This window comes from Phalacrocorax aristotelis, chromosome 26, assembly GCF_949628215.1.
Source record: "Phalacrocorax aristotelis chromosome 26, bGulAri2.1, whole genome shotgun sequence".
Taxonomy (NCBI): domain Eukaryota; kingdom Metazoa; phylum Chordata; class Aves; order Suliformes; family Phalacrocoracidae; genus Phalacrocorax; species Phalacrocorax aristotelis.
Window position 1 is genome coordinate 1,806,696 of NC_134301.1, and position 16,606 is coordinate 1,823,301.

A 16,606-nucleotide genomic window follows, 5' to 3' on the forward strand; every position below is an offset into this window, starting at 1 on the left:
CCCGCGCTGGTACCCTGCGAACGTGGGAGCTTTTTAGGGTCTGCGACCTCCCCTGAACCCCGTGGCTTCGTCCAGGCCTGCTCAGAGCGTTAGGAAGGTCGTTGCTAAAACTGCTCCGTGCGCACACAGAGATGCTCTGGGGGGAGCGATGGGGGTCCCCACCCCGGGGTCTGTCAGCTCTGCCTCCTTCAAAGACATCTCGCCCAGACCCCTGCTCGCGGCCCAGCAGCAACTGGTCATGGACTGGGAATGGCCAGAGCAGATCACCGCCTCCATCACGAGGCCACCACAGCTTCCTTCCACGACGAACGCTCCTCTGCCCCTGTGCCACGGCTGTACGTGCCTACCCCCGCCCCCATCCATGTGGGGAAACTGAGGCACGGAGAAGGCTGCGATTAGCCCAAGGTTCGGCAGCACGGGCTGGTTTAAGCCCACACAGTCCAAGGGGGACCAAGATACTTTCCCCGTGGCTGCTGGAGTCATGCGGCTCCCAGAGGCTGGGACAGGGGACACAGCCAGCACCTCCCACGGGACGGAGAGGACAGAGGGAAGGGCAGGTCCCCCCTGGGGCTGCCCCCAGGATCCGTGGGGCAGCACAAGCCAGACCCTGAGCTCAGCCTGGGTGTCTGCACCCTGATGGAGACAGACGCGGTGTTCCCTGCTCATAGGGATGCTCTGGCTTGAGACCCTCCAGGGGGAAGGGGCATCTTCCAGCCCAGCACCTCCAGGGCAGGCTGCGTCAGGAGGCAGCCAGGGCTCCTTCCTCCCCCCTGGCCGGTGCAGGGAGTGAATCCAGGCTGCTGCACTTAGAAGAAAGGGGAGTGCAGCCTTGCATACAAAAATACCTCTATTGCTCACTCCGCTGTCCGTGGCCGTCACCTGCCCGCAGCCCACATGGGCTCCGGCTGCCTCGCGGTGCCGGACCTGGCGCCCGCAGCCGGCGGCACAGCCGAGCACAGCCGCTCCAGCGCAGCCCCGTACCCGGTGCTACCGGGAGCAGCGCCGCGGGGCTGCCCCCGCCGCCGGCAGACAGGCTGCGGCATCCCTGCTCCGGGCCCCCTCCGGCCCTCCGGCCCCATCAGGACTCCAGGTCGTGGGAGAGCCGCAGCAGCTCCTTCTGGCTGTCGATGGCTTTCAGGTGCTGCAGGTACGCCCAGGTGGAGACGGGGCTCCGCACACTCAGGGACTGCTCCGAGCCTGCCGGGGAGAGCTGAGATCAGGACTGGGCTCCTGCCTCCGGCTGACCTCGCTGATCCCCCTCCATCGCCTCTGGCTCAGCTTGTCAACCCGCTCCATCACTGCTGGCTCATCTCAGGGATCCCCCTTCACTGCCTCTTGCCTGACTCACTGATCCACTTCCACTGCTGCTGGCTTGGGTCATGGATCCCCTCCATCACCTCATCGAACCTCTTTATCACCTCTGGCTCGGCTCATGGAACCCTCTTATCCCCTCTTCCTCAGGTTGTTGAAATCCCATCCACCGCCTCTCCCTCAGCTCACAGACCCCCTCCTTTGCTTCTCCCTCAGCTCATGGACCCCTCCATCGCCTCTCCCTCAGCTCACGGACCCCTCCATCGCCTCCCCCTCGGCTCACGGACCCCTCCATCGCCTCTCCCTCGGCTCACGGACCCCTCCATCGCCTCCCCCTTGGCTCACGGACCCCTCCATCGCCTCCCCCTCGGCTCACGGACCCCTCCATCGCCTCTCCCTCGGCTCACGGACCCCTCCATCGCCTCCCCCTCGGCTCACAGACCCCTCCATCGCCTCCCCCTCGGCTCACGGACCCCTCCATCGCCTCTCCCTCAGCTCATGGACCCCTCCATCGCCTCCCCCTCGGCTCACGGACCCCTCCATCGCCTCCCCCTCGGCTCACGGACCCCTCCACCGCCTCTCCCTCAGCTCACGGACCCCTCCATCGCCTCCCCCTCGGCTCACGGACCCCTCCATCCCCTCTCCCTCAGCTCACGGATCCCCTCCATCACCTCTCCCTCAGCTCACGGACCCCTCCATCCCCTCTCCCTCAGCTCACGGACCCCTCCATCACCTCTCCCTCGGCTCACGGACCCCTCCATCGCCTTCCCCTCGGCTCACGGACCCCTCCACCGCCTTCCCCTCGGCTCACGGACCCCTCCACCGCCTCTCCCTCAGCTCACGGACCCCTCCATCCCCTCTCCCTCAGCTCACGGACCCCTCCATCACCTCTCCCTCGGCTCACGGACCCCTCCATCGCCTTCCCCTCGGCTCACGGACCCCTCCACCGCCTTCCCCTCGGCTCACGGACCCCTCCATCGCCTCCCCCTCGGCTCACGGACCCCTCCATCCCCTCTCCCTCAGCTCACGGATCCCCTCCATCACCTCTCCCTCAGCTCACGGACCCCTCCATCGCCTCTCCCTCAGCTCACGGACCCTCCATCGCCTTCCCCTCGGCTCACGGACCCCTCCATCGCCTCTCCCTCAGCTCACGGACCCCTCCATCGCCTCTCCCTCGGCTCACGGACCCCTCCATTGCCTCTCCCTCGGCTCATGGACCCCTCCATTGCTTCTCCCTCAGCTCACGGATCCCCTCCACTGCCTCTCCCTCGCCTCACAGACCCCTCCATCACCTCCCCATCAGCTCATGGATCCCCTCCATCACCTCCAGGCACCCGCTGGAGCTGAAGGAGCAGGAGCAAGCAGGGACAGACTTGCTCCATGGAGCAAAGTGATGATCCAGCCTGCTGCCTAACAGCTGTGTTAGCTGGAGAGTGCTCCAGACGTGCTGGAAGTACTCCGTGACTCTCTTCAGCACGAGGAGTTGCTGACTGGTGCCTCCAGCTAAGCAGCTTGGGACCCACGGGCTTGCACCTCTCAGGACTGGGAGCTCAGCCTCCGTCCCTGGCTACCCCGAGGCACCAACAGCATCCAGACCACTTTTCACCCACTGTAGCCAGGCTGATGCCCTCAGGATGTCCCCACGGGACCCCTCTCCCCAGGGATGGTGGGTGCATGCTCCCCCAGGCCGGCCCCACCTAGCCCTGAGGGGCGGGGGTCTCCCAGCGCAGGGGGTTGGGGGGCGGATGGGTGAGCCCCAGACATACACGTGGAGATCCTGACGGCCTTGGGGTCCTCCGGCCGGTGCGGGGAGCGATTTCGCAGCGGGGAGAGCGGAGCTGGGTGTGGACAGAGAGCAGGAGCTCAGCCCCCTCCCCAGAGGAGCGCTGGTGCCCGGCCCCATCGTTGCCCCCACCCAGGAGCACTCACCGTGCGCGTGGCTCCGGCAGCGCTGCAGGACACGCACGGTCTTTGCCATCATGTGCTGTGGGCAATGCACAAAGGTCACTTGCTGTCGCCTGGCCCCATTTTGCTCCCAGGCTGGTAAAACACAGTCCCCTGCGGCTTCAGCGGCGGCTGTGGCTGCCCTGTGCCCCCCGCGAGGGGCCGGCCAGGGGTCCTGGCTGCCGCGGGGGCCGTGCTAATGCCGCGGAGATGCGCTGGAGCTATCTGCATCTCAGGGGGACGGGGGGACAGCAGGTCCCCCGAGGTGGGGGTCCACGGGGAGCCAACCCACCCCACTCACCATCTTCTCAAAGTTGATGAGGTTTTCGGCCAGCGTGCGATTGCCCTCGTGGATGAACGTCATGTCTGTGGGGGGGATTTGGGGATCAGAGTCCTGGTCCCTGGGGAGGGCTGGATGTGTCCAAAGGGGTCCCGGCCACCCTGGTCCAACCCATTCCCACCTGCACCCCCAACAAAGGCCCCGCAGGTCGCAAGCCGAGGTACCCACCTTTGAGGAGGAGGGGCACGAAGGGGATGATGGGGGGGCTCAGCTTGGCGACGGCCAGGCGATAGACCCTGTGGTTCCACGATGGGTCCTGGGGGTGGAGCGGGGTCTCAGCGCAGGGCGGCAGGGGACGCAGCCCTGGCTGCCGCCTGCCCCGGGGGCAGGGGAGAAAGCAGGGGCCGCACCTCCACGGCACAACTGTGACCTCGCACCATCTGGGCAGCGGGGGCAAACCCTGCCGGGAAGGGGGATGCGGGGTGGGAAGGGGCTGCTCTCACCAGCATCCGCTCCAGCGCCGAGTGCAGCTTCCGGATCTTGTGGGGCAGCCTCTGCGCAGAGAGAGGGTCACCGCTGCTGGCACGCCGGCTCTCCCACCCACAGAGACCCCCCCAGCTCCCCCGGCACCTCCTGCTCTCCACCTGCCCCACTGCACCTCGGTGGGCTCTGCAGCACCGCCTGCTCTGGGTAGTCATGAGTAATAGGCTTGGAGTCTGTTGCCACTCCAGTACGGGGGCTTTCGGCCCCCAGCTGGGTCTAACCAGACCCAGGGGCTGATCCTGGCCCCCTCCCCGGTGGGAAACGTGCTCCCTGCCCTTAGCAGCTCCCTTGCTCAGACCTTATAGGTGCAGGGTCTACCTGGACCCCAGCGCCTGGCCCACCCTTGCCCGAGCCCGGGGACCCAGACCCATCACTGCAGACCTCGGGGGACCTCACGGGGCTGGCAGCAGCCCGAAGGCGGTTACCTCCCAGGTCTTGGCCAGGCGGCTGACGGCTGTGTTGCTCACACCAAACATCACCGCGAAGAAGGAATTCAGGTTCTTCTGCTCCTTGAGGCTGCAGGCGAGGACAGAGTCAGGCGAGGAGGCCACCACCGGCTCCGTCTTTGCAGGACTGGGACGTGGGCGGCGAGGCACTCACTGCGCGGCCAGCTTGATGAACTTGCGGAGGAGCTGGGCTCGCCTGCCCACCTCAGGGCAGAGGCAGAGCTCCGTGGCCACCCAGTACTGCAGCTCGTTGAAGCGCCGCATGACCCGCTCTAGGTTGGCCGTGGTCACGTCGTGAAACTTCTGCGGCCCGACGATGTAGTGGATCATTTCCACCTGCAAAGCCCAACGCAGTGGCTGAGGGGTGTCCCAAGAGCCACCCCGGAGGCACCTCCTGCCCCAGTCTGGGGGCTGGCCTTACCTGGTGGATGCTCTTGAAGAGGTTCCAGTCGTAGTCGGTGAGGTAGCTGGCCAGGTCCTTGGAGCTGATGAGGTCCAGGGTCTCCGAGGAGCTGACGTGGGGGCCCAGCTGCTCAGGGTGGGGGGTCTGTGCACAGGACAGAGGATGCCTGACCCCTCCTACCATTAGCCACCACAGCAGGGAAAGCAACACCAGCCCCTTCCCTGGCACGGACACCCCCAGCCCTGAGCTGCTATGGAGGCCACAGCCCCAAACCCTTCTTGGGGGGCCACCCGGAGACCCCCCTGCCCCACGCTCACCAGGGTGCCCAGCTCCTCCACGCTCACAGCAAAGAGCCTCTCATTGAGCCCCAGCGCCGTGAACACCCCCACGGCATCCAGCTGCAGCCCCACTTTATCTGCGGGAGAGAGGGCGGTCGGTGCCGGGACGGAGAAGGGGGCCAGATCCTGGCTGGCCACGGGGCACTTGCCACCCTGGCACGGTGGCAGCCCACGGGAGAGACGCCGAGGACGTGGTATCCCCGGGTGAGCCCGCTCACCTCCGGCCGAATTCACCTTCACCAGGATGTGCTCCCCATCCCGGCCGAGCCGGGGGGCGAGGGACCGCAGGATGTCCCGCACCGAGGCGTTGACGGGCAGCACCGTGATCAGGCACGAGTGGTCCGGTCTGTAGATCTCGTAGGGCACTATGGGGGGGCGTGAAAGGGCTTTAGTGTCCCAGGCGCTGGGCAGGAGACAGTCCCCGCCGTGCGAGGCCGTACCTTTGTCCTGGGCTCTTAAGGCACAGCCGCTGTTCAAAATCGCCTCCTCCTGGCTTGAGAGCCAGTTCACCGAGCTCCGAGCCTGCGGCCAAGGTGGGAGAGAGCGGGGAGGATGCCTCCCCAGTGGCCATCCCTCCTGCTGAGGGCCCCCAGAGGGCAGGGGTGACCCAGCTCTCCCCCCTCCCTGCCCTGGTACACCCCCAGAGCTGCCCCTACCTTGGGCTGGGGAGAAACACTGCCATCTCCATTCTCCAGCCTGCAGAGAGAGGATGAAGGTGCTGTTAGAGCCCCACAGCCCACCCCTCGCGCTGGAGGCAGAACCGGGTCCTGCAGCCCCCAGGACCCAGGCCACCACCAAGTCCCCCGAGCATCCCTGCCCCACAGGGCACCGGGGAGTCTCAGCAGTGTTTGACACCCGCGCGGCAGCTGGGAAACCCCCGCGCTGGGGAGGAGGTGGCCTGAGGGCTGCTGGCATCCCCCCAGCCTTGGCAATCACTGCTTCGCTGGCCGAAAGCTCAGCCCCACGAGAAGTGCAACCCCCCATGCACATGAGGGGGGCACGATTTGGGGACGTGGGCGCCAGCAGTGGCACGGGGGGTACGGAGGCAGGCTCTCTTTCAGATGAGGACACCCCTCCTTCCCCGGGGGACTCACGCTCGGGGCCACCGGCGGTCCTGTGCTTGCTCCTGGACCAGCCCGCCCAGGCGGGGGTCTTGGCTCGCCAGGTCCGCGAGGTTCTGCAGGAGGAAGGTCCCCGGTGGTCAGCACGGGATGCCCATGGCCAGACCCCCCTGGGGACATCCCCCCCCACCCCTCGCCCCGCTGCCAGTACCTGCAGCAGCGCCGTGGTGCTGCGGTCGCCCTGCAGCAGCCGCCCGTAGAGCAGCACCCACTGGCTCACCAGCCGCAGGATCTTGCGGCGCTTGTGCAGGGAGTAGGTGGCCTTCTCCTGCTCCGAGCCCTCCAGCAGCTCCGCGCGGAAACTGGGACCAGTCAAGGGCACCAGCACGGGCGATGCGGGGCTGGGGAGTGGGCAGGGACCCCCATACGTGGGCACCCAGGACAGGATGGGAGATGGGGATGTGCCCCGTGCCCCGGAGCCTGAGGGATTCGGGGCTCCCCTGGCCAACCCCTGAGGTCCCACCGGGGTGACAGGGACCAAGCCGAGCGCGCTGGTCCCGGGCAGGGGGGTGGGTGGTGCAGGACGGAGACCGCTCCCCCCCAGCTCCAGCCGCAGAAGGATATTGGTGCAGCAGGGCTCTGCAGAGCTGCGAGGTCGGCATGAACACGGTGTAGGTCAGCAGGAAATCCCCCAGCAGGGTATCTGGAAGAGACCAGGCCACCATCATTCACCCTTCGCCACGTCCGGCGGGTTGGGGACACGGTGATCACAGCCAGGCGGTACAGCCGCTCCGGGAAAGGGTCACCCGTGCCCTGCGTGGGGTTGGCCTGTGGTCTACCCCCATGGCGACTGTGCTCATTGTGGGTCGCTTTTTGCTTCTAAACACCACAGAAAGGGCTGGCAGGGTCGCGGGCTTTGGGGGATGAAAGAAAATTAAAGGGTTTTGCTAGAAGTACAGCGATCGGCGGAGAGATACTTCCAAGGCAGCCGCTGACGACACCAGCTCAGCAGCTCTGATTTTTTACCCACTGGGGACACCTCCTGGTTCCCCTCTCACCCAGCTTTGCTCCTCTCCGAAGGCAGAGGGAGTTGGAGGAATGTGGGACAGCAGTGAGAGATGTTCTGGGCCCTGGAGCTGCCTCCCTCTCCTGCCCTCCATGGGGGATTTTAGGGCAAGAGGAGCAGCTTTTGGGGTTGAACACTGGGAAGAAGGCAGCCTGCTTGGTGCTGGGTCCTCCTGCCAGCCACCCTGCCCCCAGCCCCCTGCCCATCTCAGGGTGGCTCTGGGATGTGGTCCCCATACCAAGGGGGTGACCCCCCCCCCACCTACCCACGGGGTCGTAGAGCGTGGCATCGAGCCTCATGAACTCCAGCAGATGCTCGAGGATCTTCTCCGGCGTCCCGGCCATCACCGAGTACCTGGTGGGCAGAGCACCAGGCACATCAGGGAGGGATGCAGCACCCCCGCTGTGGGCAGGGCCACCACGCCGGGCCAGCGGGCTGCTCGACACAGCTGGCCAGCATGGCCTGGCATCCCTGTTCCCTCTCTGGGGACATGGTCCTCCCAGCAAACTCCCCCGAGGGCAGCCGCAGAGCGGCAGAGGAGGAAGAGGGAGAGGCAGCATCAGCTGGCATGGCTGCAAGGAGGGACAAGGACAGTCTGCTCTCACCTGCTGCTCCGTGCCGCAGCTGGCTGGTTGCTGCCACCCTGCAGGTTCTTCTGCAGGACCAGCACCACCTTCCCGTGCTCCTTCAGGCGCATGGTGTTGGCCTCCACGTCCTAGGGCGAGGAACCAGCCCAGCTCGGCCCCGTCAGGCTACGCCTGGCTGGCTGGTTGCACCCCAAAACCCCATATCGGTACGCAGAGGGGCCCCCTCCCCTGCAAACACCACGGAGGGTGGATGGTGCGCCCCGGCTCAGACCCAGCGCCCCGTGGGCCCCCTGCCCACCTTGAGGATGTGGTTGAAGTCCTGCTTGTCCACACGGAGGAAGTGGCAGTTGTCCTCCCGCAGGATGATGGTGGCGGCACGGGGCGCGTCGTTCACCAGCGCCAGCTGCCCGAAGTCGTCCCCCTCGTGCAGGGTGGCCACCAAGCCCTGGGTGGGGGCGCAGAGGGCGAGGGATGGGGTGGGAACCCTTGTCCCCGCTGGCAGCCAGCGATGTGGGGTGTCTGGAGAGACCCGCTGCCGCAGGGACACACCTACCTTGCCGTGGGTGACCACGTTCACCGAGCCCTTCCAGATGATGTACCACGACGTGCCTTTATCTCCTTGGCTGAACACTGCAGGGAAAACGGCAGCATCCAGCGGTCGAAGAGGGGGAGCCCCCCAAGCACCCCTCATCTGTCCCCTCACCCCGAGCCCTCAGCCCAGGCGAACGCAGCGAGTGCCTGGTCCCCTCCATCCCTGCTCCACGGAGACGCAGCAGGAGCATCCACACTGAGGACAACGGCTCCAGCCGTCCTCCCTGGGCTGGGGACCCTTTCCCGGGGGACTGGCCAGCCCCGCGTGGCTCCTGGGGCACACGATACTCACGCACGGTGCCTGCTCGCTGGTGTGACTCGAACATCAGCACGGACGCCAGCTCCCGCTTCACCTGCGGCAAGAGGCACCGGCCCTTAGGGTGAGCCCAGCCCGGAGCTGAGCGAGGAGGGGACACACGTGGGATGGGGTGGGAAGGAAGCCCAGGGATGCTCTGAGAAGACCCGAAGAGGATGCCCAGCCGGGAAGCGATGGGATGCAGGAGGATTTGGGGACCAGGAGCAGTTTTGGGGGGGACACACGTGGCGTGGGGGAAGCAGGGCGCAGGCACACTCACCGAGTTGGAGAGATGAGCCACAGCTTTGATGTGCAGGAGCTCCTCAAATATGAGCTCCAGCTCATCCTCCGTGCGCTGGGCAGGCCTGGGAGGGGAGAGGGGGGTGAGCGGCCGTCTGTGGCCCCTCTCCCTGCCACATCCTGGGGTACAGACACCCCTCTCCAGCCACAACCCCCTGGCCAGGCAGTCTTTCTCTCCCTGGTCTGACAGCCGTGGAATAGATGCTCGGATCAGGTCTCCCCATCCTCAGCAGCCCCTTTGGTACTCCAGACTCCCCTGGAGCAGGGTCGAAATGAGCCCCGTGTCCCCCCTGGCCCCTGGGGAGCACCCAGCCACTCACGGCTTGCGCAGGGCCATGGTGAGCAGCGCATCGGGACCCAGCTGGGCCAGGAAGGCCAGTGCCTCCAGCAGCTCCTCCGCATCCCGGAGCCCGGCACTGGGCTCGGGGCTCAGCTCCAGCTCAGCAAAGCGATAAAACTGGGTGTCCTTGTCCTGGAAATGCCATTCCTGCTTCACTGCGGGGGGAGAGCACGCATGAGCTCGGCCGTGCACCCGTGGGAGACACACGGGGTGCCACCTGCACCCACGGGAGACCCCAGCAGCCCCCAGCGCACCCTGTCTCGCCCTGCGAGACCCCGCCGCCACGCGGGGGGCTGCCACCGCCCGCCCTCACCGTGCGTCAGGACGCCTCCATCCACCAGCACCTGGCAGATGCCGACAGCCTGGCTGCGTGTCTGGACGGCGAGCCCAGCGCTCAGCAGCCAGTCCACCAGCTCCTTCCCGGAGCAGCACTGCCTGCAAGGGGAGAGGGCGTGAGAACCACCCAGAAACGGGGCTGCGGCGCCCGGAACCCCAGGTGAGCCCTTGCCCGGGGTGGGCAGCACAAGTCCTGCCCTCCTCGGAGCACTGCCGGGGTCCTCGGCAGCCCGCGGTGCCCCCCGGCGTGGCAGGGGTGCTGCTGTCCCACCTGTGGTGCCGCAGGTGGTGCTTGTGGTCCCGGATGAGGCCAGGACGGGTGCTGGTGAGGTGGGTGAAGAGGAGCTTCCCGGCTCGCCAGATCTTCTCCGACGATGCCTGGGGGTGGACGGGGATTTTACAGCTGGCAGGGGAAGTGGGGAGGGCACGGGCAGTGAGGCACGGACCCTGACTGCGCTGGCACCTCACGCGGTCAGCCGTGCCCCCAACATCCTGCCCAAGGTGTGATACACCTGCACGCCCGCCCCAGCACCCGGGGTCTCCATCACCTGCCCCCAGGAGCAGATGAACCCAAGGGAACGAGCACCCCAGAGACGAGCTGAGGACCCCATGATATGGGGGTGATCCAGCCTCCCACCCCTCACAGCCTTCAACACACATTTCTCCATCTCCCACCTCCCCAAACTCAAGTCCTTATGGATTTTCCCAGCCCACCCACCTGGGTAAGGCTGTGGCTGTAGTCCAGGGTGGATTCAGTGTCCAAAAGTGGGGTCTGGAAAACCAAAAAGAAGGAAGTTGTGGCCTTGGGGGGCTCTGCCATGCCCCCCCCTCACCCCAGGGGGGGTCCCACCTCCCCCAAGGCACAGTTCAGCCTCATCTGCTCTGCACCAGGCAAGGAGGCAAGCATCCCTGCGTGCTCACCAGAATTGATCTAAAACCAAGGCAAAGCCTTTACTCTGCCCCATCCTTGCTGAAAACAGACCTGTGTACTGGGGATCTAACCCCCAGAAAGCCCCCCGTGGTTATGTTTAACTTCAGAAAGGGAAGTGCATTCAATGAGGGATAAAAGAAGGAAGTTAAAAGTAAAATCCTTGCAAACAGGGATCAAAGACATTGTATTTGAGACACAGAGCTTGCCACTGGGGGAGAAGGACTTCAGAAAGACCTGGGGAAGCTGGCGCAGCCCCAGGGGAGGGAGAGGTGTCCAAAGCCTGGGGGTTTTCCTCCGGCTTTGAAGCCAGGTTCCAAACAAAGAGGATGGAAAAGGTGCCAAACTCTGGCGGGTTACGGGGAACAGCCCAAGGAAGCCTTGGAGAGCTGGAGGATCAGCTTGCAGAGGACATCAAGGACTGGGCTCGTGGCTAGCCTGTCCCACGGCAGATATGGGGAGCAAGAGCTCTCATGGAGGTCGACGGTAGCGGAGACCCATGAGAAACGTGTGCTCCAACCCTTCCCTGCCGGCAACGTGTTGGGGGACGGGTCTCAAATCACAGCACGGCCAGAAAAACTCATGCAAGAAATCCTGAAAAGTCAGGTGCAACAAACCACCGGGACGCGAGGGCCCCGGCTCCCAGAGGGGCACGGCAGCGCAAGAGCCGAACTGGTCAGGGTGATGTGTAACCTCGCGCTTCCCTTGGCGCCAAGCAGGTGGCAAATATGAAGTTGTTTTTCCAAAGGATTTTAAGGGAGATCCTGGAAATGATGGACCAGCGAGGCAGAAAGTCACCGAGCATGCGCTGGGCATGGGGAAACAGCACAGCGGGTAAAATTCAATGTAGACATGCCTAAAATAAGGCATATTAGAAGAAAACGAGCCAAATTTTCCCTTGCTCGTGGTCAGAGGATCTGAGCTCAAGCAGGAGCCCATGGCAGTGACCGAAAACACGAACTCAGGCCTCGACAGCGGTAAAGAAATGCAACTAGTGGGATGGGTGTCAGTGGGAAGAGAGCAAAAAAGGAACCCTTGCTGATCCACAGCGCACCTGGTTCGCCAGAAATTCAGTGCTGCCTTAGCCTAAAGGAGAAAAAACGCGTCTCTTGGGGATGGAAAAGCCCCGTCACCCACCGAGGCTTTTGCTTTATTTAACTTAAGTCCGCACGTGATGGGTTGATCCAAGGCTGTTTTCTAAACCGGTTCCTCTATGCCATTTACTGGTCCTAAAATAGGTCAGGGATCCTAAAATGGCTGGGGAGTCCCTCCTGGAGCGACCTCTCATCGCACCGTCGGGAGTAGCTGGGGACCGTCTCCGGTGTCCCCGGGATGGACCAGCTGCCGACTGCCACGGCGCAGCCCAGGGTCGGGCTCGGCTCCGCCGGGAGCGATGCCAGTCCCTGCCAGGCCACGCTTGAGTCTTCAGATTCTCCACAACCACTCGTCCCTCTGGATATCCCCCATGAGCAGGTGCTTTTTTAATTCCTTATGCTTATTCTTCTCCCAGTTTTTTCCCCTCGGGAAGGGGATGCTCCAGGTAAAAGCAGAGCAACGAAGGGATGAGCCGTTTCCCACCCCAGCTGCAGCCCTAATCCCAGTGCAAGGGCGGCCACGCTCCCATCCAGGTGCTTCCCAGAGGGACAAGGGCTCCCTCACGGCCAAGACTGGCCCTGAATAAACAACCTTTCCACCCGACCGCGTGTGCTGCCTAAACCACGGGCTGGGGGAAGCCAAGAGCACCCGTCAGACCTGTTCTCCATGCGCTGCCCTGGCCGAGGCAGTTAATGCACTTCGAGCATTAACACCGAGACAGGGTGAGGGCCATCCTTCCTTGGGGTGTCTTCACCTCGAGGGGAAGGTTTTGTGGTCCCCCCTGTTTGTTTCTGGCTGGTAAGGTGTCTGCAGCGCTCCGGGCTGCTGTGGAGGTGGTGGGCACTCAAAACACGGCGTCATCTGGGCCAGATCCTCCTCGATCTGCTGGTTCTGGGCTGGTTGGGAAAGTCCGAGCAACCCCAGCAAGACGGATGGCCAGATGAAAGCCTCAATTAAGGAAGCCAAGGGCAGGAGTATTTAGCTGCAGAAACCTTCTTTGCAAATGAATTCAAGGACAAAACCACCTACCAGGAGCTGAGTGAAAACCAAAGAGCCCTGGCACCTCCTGGCCCAGGCAGCAGGGTGATGGAGGCAGACACCCACTGCTGGGTGCTCGGATGGGTGCTCTGCCCTGTGCTGCCTGCTTGCCTCTCCCAAACCCTGCCTGCTCACACCCTGCCCGTTTCAGGCTGCTCCCTCATCTCCTCCAGCCCTTTGCACACCCCCAGGGCTTCCCCATCCTCCTCTGGGACAGCCCGGGCAACTCGAGCGACCAAGCTGCCCCCAGCACTTTGCAACCAGCTTACGAGAGATTCGGGGAGTGGATGGAAAACAAGCAGCTCCGCGAACGCAGCAGGTCCCTGGGGACGCTCCCGACCTGGCCACGCTGCCACTGAGGCTGGGACATCGTGACTTACTCATTCTGCAAACTTTCCTGAGCCTCGTGACCGCCCCATGGAACAGGAAACACGCCGGCAATTGCAGAGCAAATGTTTGCAAATAGGAGCCGGGCTGCAGCCGGAGTGTGGAGCTACCTCCCGCGGGACCCGGAGGTCGATGTCACCCCCTCGGGCGCAAGCGAAAGCTGCTCCGGTCCCCAAACAGCCTCTGCGGTCACCCTGTAAGCGAGGCCTGTCCTTGAGGCAGAGAGCCAGGACGCGCCACGGTCCTGCTGCAAGCTGTGCTCACAAGGACACCCAAGGAGACTAAAAAAAACCCTGCCCAAGGATGAGCGCTCGGAGCGATTTCTCCCTCCTGGGGTTTTCTCATTGCCAGACCAGCTCTGAACCACATGCAAAATCTCATGGCTGCCCCCAAAACCCCCTTCCTGAAGCATCCTTGCTCTGCAGCTCCCGGGTCTGGACCCACAGGACTCCCTCCCCACCCTCACCCCCTGCCTAATTGTCACAGCATCGCGGCCATCATCTCCAAACAGCTTCCTAAGGAGTTGCCTCTTTCCATCTTCCTGCTTACGGGACACGCGGGCGCTGAGATCCTGCCTGTCTCCAGAAATCCGGTAGCAGCGGGCGGCCGGCCAAGGCCGGCAGCGACCGTTCCGCGCTCGCGCGCTGCTTTTGTTTGGGATCCCAAGGAAAACAACAGGAGTTATTTCAGGCTTTACAGCTCCGGAGAAAGTCCTCGCCCATCCGCAGCCTCCAAAAGCACGGCAGCCAGCCAGGGGCTTGCTGTCCCCTCGGGAGCATCAGCGGGGAGGGAGGCGTGGGGGACCCGCTCTGTCCCCTCTGACATCTCCAGGGATGCGGTGAGAGCTGGCACGACGGCGCTGGTACTCCAGGAAGGATGAAGGACAGAGCTGCTTGGGGACGCTGGGCTGCGGTGTCCTGCTGATGCCAGGGAACGGGAGCCTGGCGGCAAGGAGCAGAGCTGGAAGGGATTTGCCGGCACCGGGATCAGGCAAACAGGTCCCCAGGAGGGATGAGACAGAGCCACCGCGTGTGGAGGAGATTCCAGGAGCCGTAGGCATGCAGCGATGGGGACGAGGGACATTATTGCTGCTCCAAGGCACAGCAGACGGTTCCCTGCTGTGCGACTCTCTGGCACCTGCCCCAAGGAATGGGTGCACTGGGAGCACCCACAAACCTTCAAAAAGTGGGGAAAACACCCCCTTTCCCTGCAAAGATCAGATCCGCTCCCCTCGAATGGCTGGCGGGTGTCCCCACGCACAGCGGAGCCACCTGGGGAGCGGATGCTCCTGCCACACCGCATGTGCCACTGCGCTGCCAGCTTTCATCAAATTTATCCTAGTCTGGCAGTTTCACACAGTCCCGCTCCGGCCTGACGCTTTCCCCACCTCCCTGGCTTTTTGGCGCTCAAAAATCCTCCCCGTAATTAAGTTCCTAAAAGTTCCGTGGAGAAAAAAATCCGGAAGAAGGAGAAAAAAGAGAGGAAAGTGTTCTTATTTGTGAAGGAGCTCGCATGCTGCACAGAAATGATGAAAGGGGGGTCGTTCCCTTAAACTAATTTCACTTTTTTCCTTAAAAACGTACGTCTGAGGTCAAGCAGTGTGGGAAGGGGAAGGTCACAAAGCTCAGCTGGGGCAGATGAACAGGCTCCAGGGTCATCTCCCAGCCCGAAGGGGACAAAGAGGAGACTGAGAGCGGGGACCAGGTGCTTTTCACACCCTGGGGACCCCCAAGAGACCCCCAGCAGCTCCTGGCCTGGGGACAGCATGGACCTGGGGAGGAAGGACGTGACGCTGAGCATCGTCCCGCTGCTGAGCAACAAGTGCCTTCTGTAGAAACGGCTTGACCCGACCCGGCGGGGAGGGAACGTTTTGAACCCTGCGCGTCGCAGGGCCGCAGGGAAGGTCTTTCCTGTTCACACGCTCGGGGTTGGGGTGCGCTGCCCGGGCGCCGGGCGCCGGAGCACAATAGCACCGGGCTCGTTTCATGCCTGGCTGCCAGCTCCACCTGGAGAAGGGGGTTAGGGCAAGTGGCTGCAGAAATACGCTCCCTGCACGCCTGGCCTCGCTCCCTGCACGCCTGGCCTCGCAGCCAGCAAACCCGAGGGGGGGGAGCAGGGTGCGGGTCTCGGATCCCCGCTGCCAGGCCAGCTGGGGAGGCAGGGAAGGGCCAGTCCTGCCCTGCAAAGCCCTGCTCAGGAAGCAGGGCTGGAGGTGGCGATAAGCCCGGGGTGGGGGGGGCCCCAGCTTGGCTCTCGCAGTGCCTTCACCCAACCCTGTCCCCCCAGACCCCTGCGGCTGCCCAAGCAGAGACCCCCGGCGCAAGGAGGGATGCTGAGAGGGGTGGCAGGGAAAGCCGGCAGCGCGGGGGGCTCCTCGGCTCGGGGTCTGTCTCCCCGGGCTCTCGGGGGTGGCGGGGGTCCCCCGGCAGGGCCGCCCCCCTCCCGCCCAGCCCGCACTCACCCAGCGGATGCCCTGGATGCGGGGCAGGCTGCCCCCCTCACCCTCCAGCCGGATCTCGTAGCTGGAGCTCCGGAACAAGTGCATCTTCTTGAGGAGCACCGAGAGCCGGTTACCGTCAGCCCCGGGCCCGCCGGGGGGCGGCGGCGGTGAGGGGGGGCGAGCAGCACCGGAGCCCGGCTCCAGCCCGGCTCGCCGTGTGCTCGGCCGGCTCCGGGCTACCGGCGCTCCCGGGCCCCGCCGCGCCGCCTCCCCGGCCGCTCCCGCCGCCGCGGCCCCCCGCACCTTCATTGGCGGCGGGGCGAAGCCATGGCGGCCGCAGCCCCGGGGCTGCTGCGGGGGCTCGGCGGGGCTGCTCGGGGCGGGACGGGACGGACGGGACGGGACGGGCTCGGCGCCGCCGCCGCCGCCGCCGCCGCCGCCGCGCCGGGCTGGGCGCGCCCCGCCCCCGAGCGGGCTGGGACCGGGAGCGGGGCCGGGGCACGGCGCACCCCGCCCGCAGCCCCTCCCCGGGGTCCCGCGGACCGACCCCTTTCCCCCCCTCCCGCCCTCCGGAGCGGGACCCCTCCTCCTCCTGGGGACCCCTCCCCGCCCCCCCCCCCCCGTTCTGGCCATCCCGGGGAGGGGTCCCAGCCCGCACCCCCACCCACGGGACCCCCCACCCAGTCTGAGCCGTGTGCGTCGCCCTGGGACCCCAGTCCCTGGGATCGGGGTGTCTCAGGAGCCCTCACCTTCCCCTGTGCACCCCACCAAGACCCCAGGGACCGGGGTGTCTCAGGAGCCCCTGCCCTTCCCCTGCGCACCCCACCAAGGCCCCAGGGATTGGGGTGTCTCAGGAGCCCCCACCATGACCCCAGGG

General features: G+C 65.0%; 1 protein-coding gene across 2 annotated transcripts; it reads right to left on the reverse strand.

Moving 5' to 3' along the window:
• Window positions 1–829: 829 nt before the first annotated feature.
• On the reverse strand, window positions 830–16,191 carry RAPGEF3 (Rap guanine nucleotide exchange factor 3). Of its 2 annotated transcripts, none has more exons than XR_012657502.1 (27): window positions 15,751–16,191; window positions 10,560–10,613; window positions 10,113–10,219; window positions 9,819–9,940; window positions 9,486–9,660; window positions 9,146–9,230; window positions 8,863–8,923; window positions 8,533–8,609; window positions 8,278–8,424; window positions 7,998–8,107; window positions 7,658–7,746; window positions 6,951–7,029; window positions 6,538–6,688; window positions 6,360–6,442; window positions 5,922–5,961; window positions 5,706–5,787; window positions 5,484–5,630; window positions 5,245–5,342; window positions 4,946–5,071; window positions 4,679–4,860; window positions 4,504–4,594; window positions 4,039–4,089; window positions 3,764–3,851; window positions 3,557–3,621; window positions 3,241–3,351; window positions 3,078–3,149; window positions 830–1,197 (listed from the first exon to the last, which is right to left on the reverse strand). XR_012657502.1 is itself a non-coding variant. In XM_075075634.1 (27 exons), the coding sequence occupies exons 1-27, from the start codon at window positions 16,036–16,038 to the stop codon at window positions 1,079–1,081; spliced, it is 2,844 nt and encodes a 947-aa protein (XP_074931735.1). In that variant the 5' UTR covers window positions 16,039–16,190; the 3' UTR covers window positions 830–1,078. The 2 variants fall into 2 exon arrangements, 1 of the variants encoding a protein (XP_074931735.1); XM_075075634.1 differs by having other exon boundaries at window positions 3,241–3,295; window positions 15,751–16,190.
• Window positions 16,192–16,606: the final 415 nt, after the last annotated feature.